The sequence below is a fragment of the Anopheles merus genome, chromosome 2R, assembly GCF_017562075.2.
Source record: "Anopheles merus strain MAF chromosome 2R, AmerM5.1, whole genome shotgun sequence".
NCBI classification, from domain to species: domain Eukaryota; kingdom Metazoa; phylum Arthropoda; class Insecta; order Diptera; family Culicidae; genus Anopheles; species Anopheles merus.
The window spans coordinates 7,682,131-7,703,588 of NC_054082.1; the positions used below are offsets into that span (position 1 = coordinate 7,682,131).

Sequence of the window (21,458 nt, forward strand, 5' to 3'; positions counted from 1 at the left end):
ATGGACTGACCCAATGCAGGCCCAATAATAAACTGAAATGTGGAAGAAAATTAAGCTTTTCTTGTAAAATGCGAGCAAAATCTGTTAAAGCCGTGGTAGATCTTTTTTTTTTGAAAAAAAAAAGGTTTGTTTTCGAAATGGTATGCATTTTGCATCACACCTTTACTCCCAAATATATGCATATAAAATATACACAACGCCATCTACATCTGAATCGATAAGTATTGCTCGGTACTAAAAACGGTATGCAATATGCGAACAAAACTTCGAAAAGGTATGCAATGATACAGAATGGTTATCCGCCTACAGAGTATGCAATGCGTATGTCATGCACTGTGCAAGTTGTATGCGATTCGCATTACCTCTTCAAAATCAGCAGCGCCATCAGTACATGAAAATGAGAACTAAGCATGCGACACCTTTCTGTAGAGTGTGCAAGCTTTCAATATGTATGCAATCCGCTCTAAAATTAGAATTATTTTGCTGTTCTAAAACTTCATACCCGATTGGTATGCAATCTGCAATACATCAACTGCCGCTTCGATTTAAATTGGACGCTTTTCCAGCACGAGCTTTACGTTGCATTTATTCTTTTTCATTTGAGTGACAATTATTATTTCCAATAATGTTTAAAGTAAATGTAGTGATTACAATTCAATCATCTTAACAACTGTGCCAAATTTTCATTTTATTTCAACCCAACGTTGAAGCATAGCGTGCCCCGTAGCATCAATTCTCAAAAATCCATTTCAATTACTTTACTTTTCCACCACACACACATGCGATACGCTCCATTTTGCACTGCACAATTTGTTCCGGGTGCTGGGCCCGGGATGTTTGCTTAAACCTGCAGCAGCAGACAAACACCACCGAGTGTCCATTTGGCGGACTTTTCCTTCGTTTTCAAGTTGAACGTCCACACAAACGTTGGGCCCCGGGCTCTGCAAATAAAAAAAAAGCACACACGTCGCCATCGTCGCTATTGAAGCGGTTCACCGCTTTCGCTTCCCACCTCCACCGGCACCCTCACTTACCGCGTTTTGTAGACCGGGCACTCGTAAATGTTTTTCGTCTCCTGCTTGTCCTGCGTGATGGCTTTGATGTAGATGACCGGCATCTGGGGGAACAGCTCCTTCATCAGCGAGTTCGCGATCGAGCCGACGCTCACGTCCCACCGAGCGCCCTCCATGAACAGCCCGTTCACGTAGGCGCCCTCGCGCGGCGGCGCACTAAAGTCCTCCTTCCACTTCTTCGTCACGTCGCAGCTCAGGCACATCTTGTCCAGCGGCCACTCGTTCTTGCGCGCCGTCTGCTGCATGATGGCCGTGAGGAAGCTCTGCGGATTGAAGAACCCGGCCAGCCACACCGAGGACGGCAGGTTGAAGTCGTTCGACCACGCCTCCAGCTCCTTGATGCGGATCAGCAGGTCGGCGAACCACGACTGCAGCCCGCACATCGACGGGTACGCGCGCTTGGTCCAGTTGTCCGGCACCTGGTCGAAGAACAGCGCCCCCTCGAGCGTCTCCATGTCGGTGGTGATGGTCAGCTCGCCCTTCAGGCCGAGCAGCAGCTCCCGCAGCGACCGCTTCACCTCCCGCACCAGTATGTTCATGCGCTCGCACTCCTGAAACGCGACGATGATGAACGGCGTCCGGTCCTCGACGCGCGCCATCAGCTCCAGCATGTTGAACTCCTCCGGCAGCTTGTCGAGAAAATCGTCAATCACGTTCTTCACCACGTCCTCCCGGCTGATGGAGCTGCCGCTCGAGGCGCCCGAATCGCGCGGCTGCAGCTCGAAGATGGTTTTGAACGCCTGCTCGGACAGCGTGGTGAGGAAGCCGATCTCCGCGTTCGGATGCAGCCCGTACAGATGCGGCGACTCCGACGGCAGATTGTCGTCGATGTAGTTGTGGTAGCCGGCGTAGTCGAGGTTGGGCGGAGCCGGAAAGCCGGTGGCAAAGTTCAGATCCCCATCGACCAGCTCCGGCTGCATGAACTCCTCCAGGTACGTCCGACACAGCCGCCGGTCCCAGTCGTCCGTGATGTGGCCGCCGTACATGATCTCGCCGAACAGGTAGCGCAGGTCCTCCCACGGCACCCGGTTGTTCGCCTCCAGGTAGTTGTACAGCACGTACACGCTGATCGTCAGGTCGCCCACGTTGAACGGGTACGAGCGGTTCCAGCCCTGCGGGCCGAACTTGCGCCGCTCCGCGACCACCGCGTGGAAATAGCACAGAGAGAACAGAATCGCCTTGAACTCGGCCTCTTTGCCGCACATCTCCAGCGTCTCCTGGTTGAAGTTGTCCAGCGCTTTGTGCACGTTCGCGAGCATCCCCGTCGGCGGCTCGTTCGTGATCTTGATGGCCGACTCGAGGATGCCCTGCGGTATGATGTGATACTCGGCCGACGGGGCCGGCTCGCCGCTGATGAACAGCCGGTAGTTGCCGTGTGCGCCCTCCTGCGTGGCTTCCATCTTCTTCTCCAGCGTCGGCAGCCACTTCGCGACGAGGTGAATGTTTTGCAGCACCACCCAGTGGCCCTCCTTGCACGCGACATCCATCGCCGCCTCGGCCACCACTTCCTGCCCCTGGCCGAGCGACACGTTGTAGAAGTTCCCGTAGTCCGACGCGAACCGCATCTTCTTGCCCAGCTTCTCCACGTCCTTCAGTGGGTCGACGCCGGCCGAAAGGATGAAGAACACCGGCGTGCTCGAGCTCGACTCCTCAAACGAGCGGGCAAACTCAACCGTCCGCGCCTCCACGTACCGCGCGCCCAGCTTCTCCTCCACAAAGTACCGGATCGCGTACGTCATCCGGTCCGGGCGCAGACACCGCATGATGCACAGCCGCTGCAGCGCATTCTTGTTCTTCCACTCGCCCGGCATCTTCTCCCGCTCCGGGCACTCCGACTCGGTCAGCTTGCGCCACCGCTTGGCCGAGCCCTCGATGTCCTTGTCCAGCGCCCGGAACTCGTCCATGTTGGCGAGCGCCTTGATGCCGCCCCACCCACTGTTGGACAGGAAGTCGAACGGCGACGTCAGGTTCGGCGTGTACGGGAAGCGCAGCAGGAAGTCCAGCTCGCCCGGATCGATCTCCTTCGCGTGCAGCAGTATCTGGATCGCCATCTGCGCCATGAAGATCAGCTTGTCCTTCTCGAACAGGCCGCGCGTCGTGTACATGTGCACCGCGAACGTGATCGACTCGATCAGGTTGGCGACGCGCTCCTTCAGCTTGTCGGCGGGCGGCGTCTTCGCGATCGCGTCCTTGAACACGGTCGTGAACGCTTTCAGCGAGAACTGGTAGATCGGGTTGATCTTGTGCAGATCGTTCAGGATGAAGTACAGTATCGAGGCACGCTCGGCCGCCGACCGGTAGCTCTCGAACGCGACGTCGATCGCTTCGGAGGTTTTCCGGCTCTCCCGCACCTTGATCTCGACCTCGGCCGCCGTTTTCTTCGTCTTCTCCAGGTTCAGCACGAGCGAGGCGTCCTCCAGCACATTCTCGCCCGCCGACGAGAGGCGACTGAGGAGGTCGTCTTCCAGCAGCTTGAGCGTGATCTTGAACCGGTTCTGCTCGGTCGTCAGGTCCGCCTTTTGCTTCTCCAGATCGGGCCGCTCGGCCTTCACCACCTCGGCCAGCAGCTGCTCCTCGAGGCCGTCGCGCGTGACGGTGAAGTTGATCAGCGTCGTCTGCGCCTGCATCTCCGGCTTGTAGTGCGGGTTGGCCAGCTTCGTCTGCAGGATGAGCTGGAAGCTGGGATTGTAGTCGATCTCCTTCTCGCCCATCCGCAGGCAGCGGCCCTTCTTGACGAGCATGCGGCCGAGCAGCGGATCCAGCACCGCATCGACCGTTTCGCCGATGTTCTCGATCAGCAGTATCTTCCCGTTCACCACGCACCGCTCAATCACGTCCAGGTAGCCGCGCACGGTCAGCCGCAGCACCGTCAGCTCGTCGCCATACTTTTGCTTGATCCATTTGATGCCCTGTCTGTTGCGAGATGGAAGAGAAAACAAGCGTATGTAAGAAAAAAGGAATGCTTCACTCCTGCCCCAATTCTTCGCGGGAATCAGCTTACAGCTGCGGATCAATCATGAGCGGCCAGCGGGACGAGTACGTCAGTATGGTGGCGTTCTCCGCCGACATCCGGTCCGACGGCAGGCCCTCGTTGTTCCACGACGCAATCATCGCGTCGTCGCAGATCAGGCTGAGCGGATCGACGCCCTCCGTGAACGGTATCATCGGGCGGGACATGCGGAACGTCGGTATCCACAGCCGCTCCTGCAGCTCGACGCGGTATCGTCTGGTGAAGCAGCCGACATAGCTGATAAAGCAGGCAACCAATAGCACATCGCCCGGCAGGGTCACCGTCTGGCCCTTCAGCATGGCTATCGATTCCCGCCAGCGCACATTCTCCGATGCCAGCCCGTTCACCAGACGATGCGCCAGGTCGATCGTGAACGCCGTCTTGTCCGCCTCGTCCTGGCACTTCTGCTTCTCCGCGAGCGCATTGTTGAACGCCGCCTCGATCACGCCCAGCTTGTCCTCCAGCTCGGTAATCTTCGACTCGAGCTCCATCAGCTTGTCCTGCGCGTCCTTCAGCTCGGTCTGCGCCTCGTTCAGTGCGCGCTGCTTCGGCTCCACCACCTGGTACACCTCGTAGAACCGGTGTATGTTGATCACCCAGGCGCTCAGCCCGGCCGCCGCGATCGACTTGGCCCGTATCTTGTCCGGGTCGAACTCGGGATCGCGTAGGTACAGCTGCAGCGCCTTGATCACGTCCGGATGGATGTGCTCCTTGTCGTAGTACAGCAGATCGTTCAGGAACACGTCCACCTTGTTCATGATCATCTTGCACGACTTCCAGCTGCGGTCCTTCGGGATTTTCCCTTTGGGCGAGAACAGCACCAGCACGGCCGCGCACACATTGACGACCGCGTCCGGCGGCGAGCCGAACGATTTCAGCTCGGTCAGGTTCGTCTTGTCGAGCGTGTCCAGGGCCGCCTGGGCGGCGAGCAGGGCCGGCTCCGCCTTGCGCAGATCTTCCTCGCAGACGCGCGCCTTCGCCCCGACGTCCTCCTCGATGACGCGCACCTTCAGCTCCTCCTCGGCGGCAATGTTCTTCTCCTTCTGCACCTTCTCGTTCTCCGCACCGACCACCTTGATCAGCTTGTCCGCCTCCTCGTTCTTCACCTTCAGCACGATCTCCTGGTCGGCCAGCTGGAGCTGCAGCGAGTCCACCTGCTTGGCACACTCGGCCAGCTTGAGGATGCCGCTCTCCAGCCGGTGGATGCGATCGTGCAGCTCGAGCGTCTTGTCCGTCAGCAGCTTGGCGTAGAGCGAGATCAGCTCGAGGAACGACTTGGGTGTGGTGTAGTTGTAGCGCCGCTCGTTCTGCAGGTACGTTTGCGACATTTCGTTGACGGTACCGTGCACGTACGACATGAACACGGCGATCGGTTCAACCAGCTCGGGCTGCAAGACAAACGGAAGGCGTGTGTGTTAGTGTTGCATTGTCATTGAGATACAGATACATGATATTGCCAAGTGATTCATCAAAATGATTCAATGACTTTGAATCTTATTTTGAGATTCAAGATACTTCAAAGATTCAATTATCTCTAACGATTCAAGAATCAACAAAACTTGTTGTGAATCTTTAGAGATTCTCGAATCAGTAAGCAATCTTATCAATCTTCAAGGATGCATCTCTCTCTCTCTCTTTCTCTCTCTCTCTCTCTCTCTCTCTCTCTCTTTCCCTCTCTCTCTCTCTCTCTCTCTCTCTCTCTCTCTCTCTCTCTCGTTAGATTCGTATATATCTTTCTTATCCATAAATTCATTAAATTTAAACAAAAATAGTAAATAATTACATTCAAATATTCATGAATCTCTAATGATTCATGAATCAATAAGAAATCTTATTAATCTTCAAGGATTCATCTCTCTCTTTCTTGTTAGATTCTTGTATCTGTTATGATTCATGAATCAGTAAGAAATCTTAGTAATAATCAAACATTAATGAGTCTCTAATGGTTCATGAATCTGTAAATAATCATATTAATCTTCAAAGATTCATGAATCTGTAAATAATCTTTCGCTGATAGATTCTTGAATTCCTTAAGATCCTTGATTATTTCAATATTTATATGAAGCCTTAGAGATGTATGATTCTTTAAAGACTAACTCAATTATTTCTTATGAATTGATCTTCAGAGATTCACGAATCTTCAAAAATTCAATAGTCTCCAATGACATGAGTCTTTAGATATTCGACTCCAGATTCGAATCACACATCATTGAGTACTCATATGAATGACTCTTTACGACTGATTAATCAAATGCAGCATGAATTTTCAGCACACTTACCGGCAAAACCTCAATTTCCGACAGGAACCTCGTCGACACCGACTCGAGCGCATTTTTGGGCCACTCGTGGAACCAATTGATGGCCGTACAGTTGACAATCGCCGGGAACTTGCGCGCCCGAACGCGCAGCGTAGAGCCGACCGGCGAGAAGCACAGCACCAGCTTCAACGATTTCCTCACCTTCTCGATGAAGTACTTCCAACAGTTCTCCTTCGAGTCCATCATGCCCAGCTGCTTCACCTCGTTGCGCAGCGCGTTGATGATGTTGTTGTCGATCTCGTCCTCCGGGAACAGCTCCGGTATCTCGCCCGATGCTAGCAGATCGTTGATCAGCACCAGAAACGACTCCTCGGCCACCTGCGCGTCCGTCATCAGGAACATGCAGGGGACGTTTTTCACGCCCGCCTTCATGTACAGCACCGCCAGGTCCGCCTTCAGGTCCGCGATGCTGTAGCCCTTGCGCAGCTGGATCTGGAACACCTCCAGGCCCGATATGAAGGCGGCCAGCCGCGACAGCGACTGCTTGCCAGAGCCACCGACGCCGATGAGTAGCGCGTTCCCGCGCGGTCCCTCCAGAATGCGACTGATCCGGCAGATGTGGCTCATCGCGTCCTCGAACAGCACCAGATTCATCGCCCCGATCATGTCGTTGTAGTTGGACTGGGCCTCCTCGAGCGTTTTATTCAGCGTCTCCCAGCTCGCCACCGGCATGTACTTCGGATCGGTAAGACCCTCCGCAAAGTGCGAGTAGATGATAGGCTTGGAGAAGACCTTCGTCTCGTCCATCTCCTCGAACGACTTCTTCACCACGTCCACGATCAGCTTGTTGAAGTTGTCAATGTCCCGCTCCTCCACCAGCTTGTCGCCGTAGACGCGCGTCGCCTCGTGCGCCCACAGGCGGATCAGCTGGTTCGGCTCGGCGCACGTCTCCCCATTTCCGAACAGCATGCCCTGGAAGATGTTGGCCAGATCGCGCATGTTAAACACGTAGTGAAACTTGACCGCCGTCGGCAGAAACATCTGCCCCATCTTGGTGTGCAGGTTGAGGGCGCACGTGACCAGCGCGGCACAGATTTTCTGCGTCGCCAGGTTGAACTTGTTCAGCGGGTTGGACAGATGCTGCGACAGCACGGAGTAGTAGATGTGGTACAGCGGGTCGCCGCTCGGGAAGCTGACGGCAAACACGCAAAAGTGGCGCTGCAGCCGCGGGTCGATCGTGAACGAGCCGGCCGTCGGGTTCATGCACGACACAAACTGGCAGTTGTGGATGTCCTTCAGCGACAGCTTGGCCCGATCGTACCAGTGCCGGTAGTCCATGAACTGGCGGATGAGCGTGTGCGGCTGCACCGTGCCGTACGTGTCCACCTCCGGCATGTTCATGTCGTCCACGAAGTACACCATCGTCTTGTTGCCCGGCGGCCCGTAGTTGCGGCCCGCCTTCTTCTCCAGCGGCTTCTCCAGCACGCGCTGCAGCATCTCCGAGGTGGTGTAGAAGTTGAACGGCACGTTCGTCACGGCGTACTTGTACGACAGGCTGCCCAGCTTGTCCGCCACGATGACACTCTTGCCCGAGCCCGCCCCACCGACCAGCATGACCGGGTGCTTGTCCTCGATCAGTATGTCCATAAACCAGCGCAGCCGCGTCGTCTCCGTCGTCGGCACCAGCATCGACTGCAGCGGAATGTCCGTGTCGAGCTCGAAGGACGGTACCAGCTCGGTCCAGGGGTTGAACTTCTTCGTTTCCGGATCGATGTAGTAGCTGAAGATGGTGCCACCGGGCGGGAAGCGGATCGCCTTAAACTCGTTGATCCACCACTTGTGGAACTCGGTCCGCCAGTCGACCAGCTGGTCCTGGTACAGCGACGACCCGAAGCCCCAGATCACCGCAAACACGTAGTATATCTCGTACCACTCCTTCGGACACTCGGGCGGCAGGTTCTGCGGCGTCAGCAGGCAGTCCAGCAGATGGCACGTCATCTGTATCATCGCGATCTCCGAGATGGGCGTTATCTTTTTGAACCGCCTGTGCGCGTCCATCAGCGGCGGAATGTACTTGTCGAACAGCACCGACAGGATGCCCTTCTCGGCCTGCGTGTCGCGCGAATCGATCCACGACGCGACGAACGGGTTCCAGCCCAAATCCTGCGGGTTGATGTACAGGATGCCGGCCCGGGACACCGTCGCCGGGGTCGCGGTGCGCAGGTTGGAGATTTCAAACAGCAGGCGCATCTCCTTCGTCAGCGCAATGCGCTCGTTGCTCGCCAGCGTCAGCACCTTGTTGTCGTCCATCACCGTGTTCAAGCTTTCGATCCACATCGGGTCGATGTCGCCGTCCAGCACGATCCACTTCGGTCCCGTGCCGGGCATGTTCGCCTGGTCGCGCATGATCACGGAGAACAGCCCGTCCTTCCACTCGCGCGTGGCCGGATTGATGATGCCGAACAGCTCATCGTTCGTGACCGCCTTCGGGTTGAGGTCGTTAAAGTGGGGCTTGCGCTTCTGGTTTTGGTACGTCTTGAACAGCGCCTTCCAGACCTGCGTCTTGCCCGTGCCGGCATTGCCGACGATAAACACCGAGTGGCGCACCGCGAACAGTTCCTCCAGCTGGACCACCTTGAGGATGAAGCTGTCCTCCGGCTGCAGCTTCATCTCCTGCGTCGAGCGGCGTATCAGCTTCTCAAAGTCGGGCGATCGCTTCCGCGGCACATCGAGCGCAGGGAACAGATCGCCTATCAGTCCCATAAACACGGGCACATCGTCGGTGACGATTTTCGGTATGTTAAAGTCACGCAGCGCTCGCATCAGCACCTGATCTTCGGGCCGCTCGCGATCGCTTCGCTAGGGTGTGAAGGGACACAAACGGGTCAGAGTTAAGCCGAAACTCAAATGATGAGCTACAACAAACTTACCTTCAACGATCCCGCCACGACCAGCACCGACTTGATCGCACGCAGTCCCCAATCGTAGTGGTCCTGCTTGGACAGCAGCTCCTTGCACAGCGTGTAGAGCGTGATGAACTTGCGGGCCAGCAGCCGGGCCTCCTGGAAGCCTTCCGCCACGAGCATGATTTCGCAGATCAGCTCAAAGTCCGGCACGACCATCGCGCACGGCCGGAAGAGCGCTTTCAGATTCTCCGGCAGCTCGGTACGCCCGGCGTAGCCCGGGTTCATGGTGATGAAAATTCCCACCGTCGGAATGAGCGAGATGGTTTCGCCCATAAAGTTAAATATGCTTTTCTTGCCCTATTGGTAGGGAAATTGGATAATTATTTCAGTTGCCAGTACAAAAACGGATGGATGATGATGGGTCGCGGTGGGCAGATGACGCAAATGGTGGTGGGAAGAGGATGTTAAAATGCAGAAGTAAAATTGAGTGCTTGAGGCAAATATGCAGTCTGTTCAATTACGATGATTCAAGCGACGAGCAGAATGGTTAAAGTGAAATGTTTAAATGATCTCAAACTACTTCAAAAAACTCCAAAGTACAAGCCGAAATTAAACATTAATTAAAAACCCTTTCGATTGGTGCACACAAACCCTACAGCTACTTTACCGTTTTCGTTAAAATGTAGTGAAAAACAAGATGAAGCAATACATCTACCAGCAGTATACATGCACAAATCGAAAAACCACAAAAAAACATTGCCACAATTTCCAAATTCCCGCAAAAGACCGGGGGAGGGCCGGGACGAGAGTGCTGCTTGAACGTAAAACATCCAACGATAGAATCGATTTCCAAATTTACCTTGCTATCGCTAAGGGTTGCATACTTTTTCCCTCCCTATACACACCATTACCACGCGATACACACATATACATACACACGCACACATGTGCAGAGAAACACACAACACATTATTCAACCACCAAGTAGAGAAAGAAACGGAGGGATTTTCCAGTTACAGGGCGAGTAAAGGTACCAAAAGTGTTTGTGTTTGTTTGAGTGTGTGTGTGTGTGTGTGTGTGGGTACTGAGAGATTTTGTACAACCGATTGCGTCCGTCGGCGGGCTGGGTGTCGTGTCGCTTACCTTGATCGCATCCTGTATCGATTTGACCTGCACCGCCACGACGGACAGCACCTCGACGGAGATGCGGTTGAACTCGTCGAAGCATCCCCAGGCGCCGGTTTGCGATAAGCCCTTGTAGATGTTGCCGCACGATTTGTAGTCCATCTGCTCGGAACAGTTAAACACGTACACCATGATGCCGAGCGCCCGGCCCAGATCCTTGGTCGTTTCGGTTTTGCCCGTGCCGGCCGGTCCGGCCGGTGCACCGCCCATGATTAAATGCAGCGACTGGCGTGGGCAGTAAATAGAATACCAATCAGAGGGAGGAGGGCGGTGAAGGTTTGTTCCCAAAGTGTAGTAAACACGAGATGAAGGCGCTGATTTTGTGGTTTTTTGTGGTACCTACCTGCGTGAGGGTGATGTAGCACCGATCCGTTAGCGGCGTAATTACCAACCTGGGCGTGTTGCCCAGATACTCGTAATCGTACCGGAACTGGGCATCGCAAATGTTTGCGAAGCAGTCGCCCAGCTTATCGTCCCACCGGTGGCGCAGCTGGCTCTGCCACTGGAACGCCTGGCCCGTCTCCACCTTCTGCAGTATCATTTTGGCCACGACGTCGCGCGAATGCACGTCTATCGTGCAGATGGTCATAATCTTTTGCCGATCGCCCTGGCTAAGCTCGCCGCAGAGCAGCACGATGAGCGCGTTCAGCTGCAGGATCTGCTTCTTCTGGTAGTCCTTCAGCGCGCTCTCGTAGCCCTCCTCGAGCTTTGCGAACGCCACGTTCACCTCGGTGGTCCACCAGATTTGGGTCGCGCACAGGGCCGGCTGGGCGGGCCAGTCGAAAATCCACGAGTCGCGCGGCTTCTCCTCGTACGCGGTCACGGAGCGCTCGAACAGGTCGCGCAGCGTGATGCGCATCGAGTCGGTGATGCGGTTCAGCCATATCTCCACCTTGCCGTCGCAGTCACACTCGTCCTTGAACTGGACAAACTCCTCGTTCTCCTTCGACACCATACCGATGGCGGTTTTGTTGGAGCTCTTGTCGAACCGCAGCTTGGCGATGGAATCGTACAGCTTGGTCAGATGTTTCGCCACCAGCTCCGGCTGGTTGCCGTTCGACAGGATGTCGAGCAGATCGGCGGACGACACGAAGTAAAAGCGTGGATAGGCGAGCCGCTTCGTTTCCAGATAGTCGTTGAGGGCTTTCTCGCACAGTATGAGCTGGTCCAGCAGGCTCTCCAGCTTCTCGTACAGCCCGGGCCGATTGGTCGCCTTGACGATGTTGGGATTGGCCACGATGCCGGCCAGCAGCTGCTTGAACTCCTTGTCGATGTTGTCGAAGCGCTTCGAGTCCTCGGGCAGCTGGTTGCGGATGTCCTCCGACCCGATGAAGATGCTCTCCAGGTACATCCACTTGCGCTGCACCTCGAACCAGGCCGTGATGACGCAGTCGGCATTCGAGAGGGACAGCTGCCAGCGAGACACCTGCTCGAGGAAGTAGGCGACATACTTGGAGGACAGCAGGTTCTGCAGCTGCACCTGGTTTTCCTCCAGCATCTCCATGACTTCTTCCGAGATTTTCAACAGCTTCAGTTGGGTGCGCTCGTGCGGATCGAACTCGAACTGCAGGTCCTTCCACGCGACCTCCAGATCCTTGAGCATTTTCTCCATGGACATCTCCTTGACCGATTTGTCGACGATACCTTTCACCTCTTCCTCGTAGTTGTGCAGATTCAGCTCGAGCAGGTCGGCCAGTGTGGTTGAGTCTACCATTTGGAAGCGTACCTAGGGCGTGTTAGAGGAATCGTGATTAGAAACGGACGCTTTTCGCAACGATAAGCGATGAGTTTGCATCATGCTTGGAAAAAGAAATTATGTCATAAATAAATAAGAAAACTAAAGTAACCTCAAATAATTTACAACACTTTGCTATAGGTGCGGTTAGAGATTTACAGTGCGCTTGAGAGAACGCAAAGATTGCAACAAACTGAAGAGATTAAACACGACCAATTATCACACTCATGAAAAACCATCACAAACCAGCATTTCTTTCCCATATGTTTGTATCAGCTGAACAGTGTCCCGCGTTGTCGTTTATGTCGATGTTGTTGGCGTGGTTGAAGCATTGAATAAAAAAAAAAAAGAGTCAAGATTTGTAACGACACAAACAACATGAACCTACCGACTTCTTAAGCTAAAAGGAGATACAATCAACTGAAGCTCGTATCCAGTTACATACCTTGGTAGCTTGCATCAGCTCAAACCAATGGCGCTCGCGGATGGCCGGATTCTGCAACTCCGTAATGGCACGCAGCGATGTCATGAGATTCTTCAGGATCGCCTCCAGATGCAGATACGGTGCCCAGTTACGCATGTCCTTGTCCAGCTGGCGAATCTGCTTGCCATAGTTCTTACACTCGACGTCCATCGCCTCGACGTCAATCTTCTTCCACGATGTTTTCTTCCAATCGTTCACGCACGATTCAACCGTGTAGACAAAGTCCCAGATTTGCTTCAACATTTTCACCTCCTTCCGGCACAGCCGCAGCTTCGTATCGTCCGGCGGGCTAAGCTCGAACAGGCTCGCCGAGTCGCTGAGATTCTTCAACTGCGTCTCCATGATGTTCAGCTCCAGGTTCACCTGATCGCAAATGTCGTACACGCTCTTGCAGGGGACCTTGAAGCAGGGCAGCTTCTTGAACCCATCCCGATACAGCTTCATGCGGATGTCGAACAGGCTGATGCGCTTGCGAATGAGATCCACCTGGTACGCTTGCGCCGGCGCAATCTTTTCCCGCACCTTCTGGGCCGTCTTCTTCATGTGCAGCCAACGCTCGGGCAGCTCGGTAAACTGCTTGTAGACCGTCTCGTTAAACTCTACGTTGTAGGTTTTCAGCAAATCGACGGTCGCCTTCAGCGGCTCGAACATGTTGTCCGTCGCCGTCTCCCGCTCCTTGATTTTGTTCAGCACGGACAGTATCTTGAGCAGCGTGGGGAAGTCCTCCTCGGCCGCTTCGAGCCCCAGCACCTCGTCGCACTCGATGCTAAACTCTTCCAGCTCCTGCAAGCTGATGACCACGCGATCGATCAGCGTTTGCTTGTAGATGTTGGACCACTTGCCTATTTCGTGCAGCAGCTTGTGCTTGAAATGCCGAAAGTCGACCAGCAGCCACGTGTCGAACACGTGCGACACCTCCGTCTGGTACACCTCGTCAAACAGATCGATGTAGCTGTCGATCTGGGCCTTAAACTGTTCCAGCGTTGGGGCGACCTCCTTGAGGGGCGTTTCCGTGGAAAGCAACATTTCCATCTCGTCTTGCGTGAGCGGCCGTCCGTACTTGAGAAACTGGGCCAGCACACTGTGCTTATCGTCCAGCCAGAGATAGTTGTAGTTGTCGAACTGTTTAACGTACTTTTCGGCATCGCGGGTCGATTGAATCACCATCAGCATGATCGAGTGCTTCATACGCTCGATTGCGTCGTTGTTGCTTAAGTGAGCTGCAAATATAACGGATAGCACACTTGAAGAGGTCAAAGGAATCAAACACACGATCAAACAGAATACTCACACACATACGTTTCCGGATATACATTCCCTTCCTCGTCGGTACGCTCACTCTCGGCCGGTTGGGCAACTCTCGGTATCATGTCCGACATGCAGTAGATGTCAGTGATCATGCTTTCAACCAAAGCAAAGAACCCGTCCGGATCGTACGGATCCAGCGAAGGACAGAAGCGCGTATCAGGCGGATGCAGCTCGTACTTGATCTCGAAGATTGGAGTGTTGTGCCCGAGGCGGTTTTCCATTTCAAACTTGATGTACTTCACGCTCACGTGTACTGCTTCCATAATTTCTTTCGACAGTATTGAATCCACATACTCTTCGTACGGACGGAACAGCTCCAGCTGGGAGAGGTTCTTTCCGAGCTCCGACTGGTCGAGGGACGGCACATCGTCCAGCGTATCAGCTCCCGATGGTTCTTCCTCCGCTTCTGGAGCATCGAGAACTACACTAGGTGGTCGCTGCTCCTCTTGTTCCTCCGCAGCAGCACCTACCGGCAACGCCATGCTGCTCCTACGCTGCGAGCCCGTAGCGCTGGTGGTGGATGATAGCTTCTCTTCCGACAAAGCGACAAGATAGTCGAAATACAGCTTGAAGTTTTCATCCATCACCTTCTCGATAAGCTTCTTCGTTTCCAGGCAAGCCTCTAGACGCCGCTGGACGATCAGTGAGCGGTTTTCAATGTTGATAAGCGAGGCGTTATCTCCATTCAACCGTTCGTAGAGCGGTATCTTGCCCCAGCTGCGGATGCTGTTCTGTACCTTCTTGATGTTTGCCTTCGCCTTCAGCACCCGGGAGTACAGGTTGTACAGCTTGTCGTACAGCCCGTCGATGAAGCTTTGGCTGAAGTTATTCCAATCGATCCGACCCGAGCACGCATCCCCGAGGATCACATCGATTTCATCGATCTCCTTCTGGATCAGCTCGAACTCGCACGGAGCGCAGGTTTTGCATATTTCGTTGTACCACTCCACGATGCGCGACAGCTTCATGCGGGCCGCCCAGAGCGCTTCCCCCGTTGCGTAGTACTGCTGGGCCTTCTCTGGTATGTTGACCGCTTTCATGCACCTCAAGTAGCGGACCTCGGCCATGATGGTCTGCAGCACCTGGTTGAAGTTCATTTCCAGCAGCCGGGGATCGGTACGGCTGAGCAGTGGTTTGCTCATGAAATTGTCGATATGCTTGGTGACATCCGCCACCCAGGCGGAGAACAGTTGCTGCTCAAAGTCCTCCAGCTGTTCCTTCAACCGGTCCGCTTTTTGCAGCACACGCTGGCCCAGTTCGTTACCGAATATTGGTAGATCGATCATCGCCAGCTCCGTGAGCGGCTTTTTGATGCGATCCTGCAGCTTGTGCACCCAGGCAATTGCACCAGCGACGGGCGGGAATCCATCATCGATGGGAATTCCCTTTAAGCCCTTTTGCCGGTACTCCTCGCAGCCGGTTTCGTAAATGAGCTGCATCGCGTTCAGATCGGCATCGAACAGCGCCACAATGCTTTCGATCTTGGTGGAAACGTCCGGCTGTATGAGCGGCCGGTTCAGCAGACTGCCCAGCACCTGCACCAGCTTCATCAGCTGCTCCACGTTGAAGCACTCCTCAAAGGCAAGCACGAACTGAGCGGCCAGCCGTCGCTCCAGCACGCTTGCCTTCTCGATGTAGCGCTGCCGGTCCTTGGCGAACCCCGGCAACTTTGGGTCGGGATCGAGCGGATCGTACTGGATCGATCCCCAGCGCTGGTAAAGCTTGTTGTAGTCGTCGTAGATCTCCTGTATCTTGCGGCTGATCGCTCGACCCCGCAGCCCACCGATTTCCACCTTTTCGAGCTTTTTAAACTCGGCCGCCGTGGTGAAAATGTCCTTAATTTCGTTCAACCGCACGATGTAGATGTCGAGCCGGTCGAAGATGTCCCGCGCGCGAAACGTCCAGTTGATGGGTTGGGTGTTGGGTTTTTCGAACTCGCCCAACCGTGAGCGAAAGTCATGAAACTCGGATCTGTGTGTGGGACGAACGGAACGCAGTATAATAATAGATGGGTTTCCTCGGTACGGCAAAGCGCAAACCGCTACCGGCACTTACTTGTAAAATTCCAGCGAATCAATGATTTGGCTAATTTTGATCAATGACTCATCGACCTCGCCCTGGAACAGCGAGCCCGGGTCGAGGGATTTGCTCGCCTCCGCTATCATCATGTTGCTTATCATTTTGAACAGAATCACTAACCGCGAGTTGATGCCGTAGTAGCACGAGTTGGCCCACACCAGGCACACGAGATGAAGCATCGGGGAAATCATATCCGCTGAATCGGTGAAATCGGTACTCTCGAACGTTTCGAATGTTTTACGCTGAAAAACGGAGTACACACACACAAGCAGACAGAGACCAAAATGATAAAATAAAGGCGATTACACAGCAAACCCATTTGTGTGTCCTACCAGCGGCTTCAAGTAGAGCGAAATGTCGTCCGCCTCGTGTACCGCCTGTACGACGTGCTTGAACGTCTTCTTGAACGAGGACGAGTAGACCGAATCGATACCCTCGAGTATAACGCCAATTTGTCGCGCTTTCGGCTCGGTTAGCTGGGCGTAGATGTTGCGTAGATTCTTTTGCCGCGATTCCCAGAAGCTGATCTCCTCGACCGGCGTCGGGTGCCGCCCGTCCTTGAACGCCTGCGACGAGTCCTCCTTCAGTACGTCATTAATCTGGCAGGCCCACTTAATTATAATGCCCTCGAGGGAGTTTTTCATTTTCAGACTGCATGCATCGATGTTGCTGTTGCGGGTGGCGGGTGTTGTGTTGGGCGGACGGGACGGGAAAGCCATTGCAAATTACCGGCGAACGAACAAAAGCGAGCACACGAATGGTGTACGTGAATGATGATTCGTGTGTCGGGAAAGTGCGGGAAAAAGTTTTATTTCGCTTGCGCCGCCTGGGACGGTTGTAACTTACCCTTGCAGCACTTCCTCGCCGACCTGCATAATGTTGTCGATGGAAATAGGCATCGGCAGAAGCGTTTGATTTATGATGTTACCTTTCACCTTCATTGCGGGTAGCGGGAACGGGACGTGTATGTGTTAGTCATAATTGTTTGTTGCTATTTTCTGTTTGCGTTGGCGAGCAACCGCCTACATACCTCGGAAATAATATTCCGCAGCTCCTGGACGTGATTATCGATGTCCTTGACGATTGCGGTAGGCCATCCTTCCTGGTTTTGTGGGTTGTTAATCATGGGGTAGAAGATTTCATCCACCAGAATCGATAGATCGTCGATAGGGTTCGGTGTTAGATCGCCGTATATGATTTGCTGCGCGGAGTGAGGTTGAGGAAAGAGAGTTGATAATTCCAATCGATAGGCAGCCTGAAGCGACCATATTCTAATGGAGCTTATGGACAAGAAGGAGACACTAATTGACCAGAAAGCATCAAAACAAAGAGGGATAAAACTCCATTTTTGGTACTATTTCTGCAGCTTGTCAGCAGCCCGACACTATTGTCCCGCAACAAGGTTAAGCTGCTCAAACAAGCCGTTGTACATGCCGTTACCGAAACAGCAAAACACGTGTGTTGCATGCGTTGCTGAAATATACCGCAAACCGAAATCGCAACACAAGATTACACACGTCGTAATTGTTCCTAAATTAAGAAATTTTATTGCACCTCACTGCTGCGGGCAAGTCGACGAGCCATTCCGGGCCATTGTGGGGCCATTACCGTGGCTCGCAGCTAAAATCGTGGTCACGACAAAGTGTGAAGTAAATGGCATTTGCCACGCAAGCAAAAACCCTGCTCGTCGCTCGCGGGAAAACAAGCAACGTATTTAAAGCACGGTTTTTGCCAGCAAGTGGACGATGCTGTGAGGGGGAGATTTGTAAAACGTGTGCTTTGAATTATCATATCAAACAGATTGGGCTGGGTAATTTTTAAACCTGCAATCAAAGACAAGGCCAGACAGGTAATGCGTACGCATCGAACAAGGGGCCGGTAGCTAGGGGAGTTGGTGGCTTGAGCTTTTTCTTTAGCGAAACCTTGATTTTGGCGGTACAGAGTACCAATTTTAGAAAACACCTACAATTCCCTAACCTTCTAACGCATCAATACGAATGTGTGTGTAGGCGTGTGTGTGTGCGGGTGTTTCACAATCAAACGCATAAACAACTCCAAGGGCCCAGTAGCCATGGTCGTTCCCAATGGTAACGGAGCGATGGCGACGACGCGATAGTCCTACCCCCGGTCCGTTACGGCCATTAATGCAAAAACAACACCAACCCGTCCATTTCAGGCCTCGCTTTCTCTTCCACACCTCTAACCCCCCTCCCCCCCCCCTCCCCAGCAAGAGCCCACAAACCTACCTCACGAATTTTCCCAATCTCCACAGCCATCTCCGAGATCTTGACGAAGTAACATATCTTGCCCTTGGCGGTGGACGTGAAATGGTAGCTCGGTACGAGCGCCCCAGCATTGTTGAGCGTTACGAACAGCTTCATCACGGCGGGCTGCAGCACCCAGTCCATCACGATCGTGCGCAGCTCCTCGTTGCCGATCAGCTTCTGCCACTTTTCGTCCTTCAGGCGCATCGTCTTCAGCACGTACCGGCCGACGAACGCCGAGCACGGGTCTTCCTCTTTCTCTTCCTTTTTCTTCTTCTCCTCCGCCATCGCAGCACCGGCCGGAAGGGTCAGCGGGACACAGAAAACTCACACTCACACACACACTGGACACGCTGGATCTCCACGCTGGACACTGGACTGACACTGACTGGTGCGCTCGGAGACAATCCAACACCAGAACACACTTAGCACCGGAACGTGTGCGTCTGCTCCCGGCGAGGTGCAAACGTGCAATGGGCGGACGGTATTGAGCATTAATTTCGAGTTTAAATCGAACGCCCGCTGCTTTGCACCGTGCAGTAGTGGAGTAGCACAACTACACCAAGGCTTACTACGCGCGCACTGCCTTGGATACGGGGAAGCGTTGCTGGTTGATTGTTTGGTTTCCACAGGAAGTGTTTCCGAACTGTACCGTGTACGTGTGTGCTGGGTGTGTGTGTGTTGTTTCGCTTGTCTGCTTACGACTTCCCTGCCATCGGGGTTTTAGGAAAAAGGAAGACTTCAATCAGCGAAAAATCTGCTGAAGGTATGTTAGAGGCACACACACACACGGTACGAAAAAAAAACACGCAAATGGCGGGAAAATACGATTGGTGCAGTACGATACTGCCGTACGTTTCTTTGCATTCCAATAAAGGGGTTTCCTGTTTTTTCGCCTTTTTTCGGTTCTCCTACAAATAATCCGATCCATTAAAGACAGGTTTGCTCATTACTGTGCGAGTGGAAAGGAAGGAAGGCTCTTGCAACACGCTTAGCCCATTGTGCAGACTTCTGTTCCGTGTATAATGCCAGTCTGGGAGTTTCTGAAGCGATTCGTTTCGCGCCTTGGCAAGTAATTTACTTCCGAGTACATCATTTGTTCGGGTGGCCGGCACATAGAGTGGTGCCTCTCCTCGCGGTAAGAAGGGCTGTCATTGGCTGTGAGCCCCTTATTGACAGCATGTAGAAGAACTGTAATGCGTGCTTGCGTGTGAGGGAAAATTGTGTTAAATCTTTGCATAATTCTTGCTTTGAGTTTTACCAACAGCATTGTGGGTTTCGTATTGATGTGTTATTATATCAATAGTTTTTCTCTCACACAATTTTTCTCCAAGCTGGTGCAAGATACCATTCTTTGCGTCCATTTTTGTACTCCATCCGGCCTATGATGGAGCCGCCTGGTTTTTTTGGAAGGTTTCTTTCATTTTCCTTTGCAACTGAAACTGTGTATAAAATGTACTCGAATTTACGAGTCAACACACCTCGTTCGATTGGAACTATTGCTCTCGCTTTGCTTTTCTTTCCAGTGAAGGTAAAGGAATTCAGACCCAACGCCGCATTGAACGCATTTGTTTTGCGAAAAAAAAAAGAAATAAAATCCCCTCACCGCACACATTATGCGGAAAATGAGCGAATGATTGCGAAAAAACACAAAATCACCATAAACCACACCACAATGCTGCCAGTCGGACGCAACGGGAGTCGCGCCTGGCACGGCAAAAGGGTGGTGATTAAATTTACGATTCATTTTGCCGATACATTTTTGGCAGTGCGGGAGGTCCTTTGAGGTCTCCGGACGAGGAGGAATAAAACAACAAAGGCATAGTTCATAAACCTCTTCGGGCACGGGTTTTGTGGATTGACGCGGTGGTAGCTGGTTGAAAACTGAAACCAATGCTACCAACCGCGGCAATTTGCTCAACAGGTTGTACGTATCGATAAAATGTGTCGTTTTATGGGCAGCAATCGACGAGATTCGAATCGACGCTGCCTAAACGCTGTAAGTGAGACAAAATGGAGGCCAAAGCTGTTAACGGGTTGCGTATTAGAGGCAATTAAAAACATATGAATGGTGCATTAACGGCACCTACTATTGCTCGCAATCTTGACATCCTTTCCTGTACTGTTCAATACACTCGACTGCGAACTAACATCGGTCAGATCATTTAAGAGCAGCCGGGAGGGCATTTATTATTAGCATCATGCTCTGGTAGGTACCATTTGCTGTACGCAATTTACGCCACACCGTTTACACTTTCGCTCGTCTGCGGGCATTGGCCGAAGCACATAATGCTGATTGAATCACCGCGATACGGCGAATGCGGTTGCTCAATGCTAATGTCATCCATGCACGCCATCCGTGCCCGTTGGGCAAAGCGAAAGCACCCACAGCGATTTCTCCCGAAAATTGATAGCCTCGTGCGAAAGGGACCACGAGCCTTCCTGATCGTGACAAGATTAGCATTCCCCAAAACACTACACCAATCGAAGCGTCGAGGCAACATTCCAGCCGAGCACCGTGGAACCGTGGAAGCAAAATTGCACTGTTAAACGTTTGTCTACCAGGGGGTGAAGCGTTTACCGTTCGCTTCAAAAGACCCACAGCATTCTTGAGACACAGAGAGCCTGAGAGAGCGAGAGAGAGGATGAAAGGCTGAAAGGGCATGTCACGGCTACCGTTTTCCCCTTTCCGCTCAAACTTGCTTCCTTCCCGTGTTGGGGTGGAGCGGTATTATAAACAAGTGGCAATCTTAATCAATGGATCTGGTAGTTGGAGAGCGTTACAGAGGCAGCGGAAAAAGCATTCGCACGAGGAAGGCACACAAAGGCCACTCTAAGTAAAACGGGGCTGCTAAGGGGTTTCGCTTTTCTTATTTTTTGTTCTCGCTCTCTCTCCGTCGTAACATTGACCCAGTTTTAGCAAGCAGTTGGGAGGGTGGAATGGGCACGTGTTATTAAAGTTTATTCGCTACAAACAGTATGATAAATCAACTTGCGCGACGTAATAATTGTCGACAGGTTTGAAGTACTTCCCTCATCTCCTAACGAGCCGGCCGGAAGGAAGTGTTGCTCGAATCAGCCTTGAGCTGGCAAAAGCCACATAGCGTGTAAAGTCACTGCTAAAGCGAGCTACATTTTAACACTTTCACTGCGTGC

The 21,458-nt window shown here is 53.0% G+C and overlaps 1 protein-coding gene across 2 annotated transcripts; it reads right to left on the bottom strand.

Moving 5' to 3' along the window:
- Positions 1 to 573: 573 nt before the first annotated feature.
- On the bottom strand, positions 574 to 18,891 carry LOC121588174 (dynein beta chain, ciliary-like). Of its 2 annotated transcripts, XM_041905848.1 has the most exons (15): positions 18,285 to 18,891; positions 17,069 to 17,239; positions 16,885 to 16,973; positions 16,371 to 16,707; positions 16,015 to 16,280; positions 13,943 to 15,930; positions 12,613 to 13,871; positions 12,414 to 12,443; positions 10,776 to 12,158; positions 10,391 to 10,657; positions 9,272 to 9,604; positions 6,363 to 9,200; positions 4,075 to 5,471; positions 1,035 to 3,986; positions 574 to 941 (listed from the first exon to the last, which is right to left on the bottom strand). In XM_041905848.1, the coding sequence occupies exons 1-15, from the start codon at positions 18,588 to 18,590 to the stop codon at positions 842 to 844; spliced, it is 13,716 nt and encodes a 4,571-aa protein (XP_041761782.1). In that variant the 5' UTR covers positions 18,591 to 18,891; the 3' UTR covers positions 574 to 841. The 2 variants fall into 2 exon arrangements, with proteins under 2 accessions (XP_041761782.1, XP_041761781.1); XM_041905847.1 differs by lacking the exon at positions 12,414 to 12,443.
- Positions 18,892 to 21,458: the final 2,567 nt, after the last annotated feature.

What these genes read in the sequence shown, in the direction of transcription:
- LOC121588174 (XM_041905848.1), bottom strand. Translation starts at nt 18,590, where the DNA reads ATGGCGGAGGAGAAGAAGAAAAAGGAAGAGAAAGAGGAAGACCCGTGC. An exon ending in GATTCGCTGGAATTTTACAA is followed by an intron (nt 15,931 to 16,014) that starts GTAAGTGCCGGT and finishes TCCCACACACAG; the next exon opens with ATCCGAGTTTCATGACTTTC. An exon ending in ATATCCGGAAACGTATGTGT is followed by an intron (nt 13,872 to 13,942) that starts GTGAGTATTCTG and finishes TTATATTTGCAG; the next exon opens with CTCACTTAAGCAACAACGAC.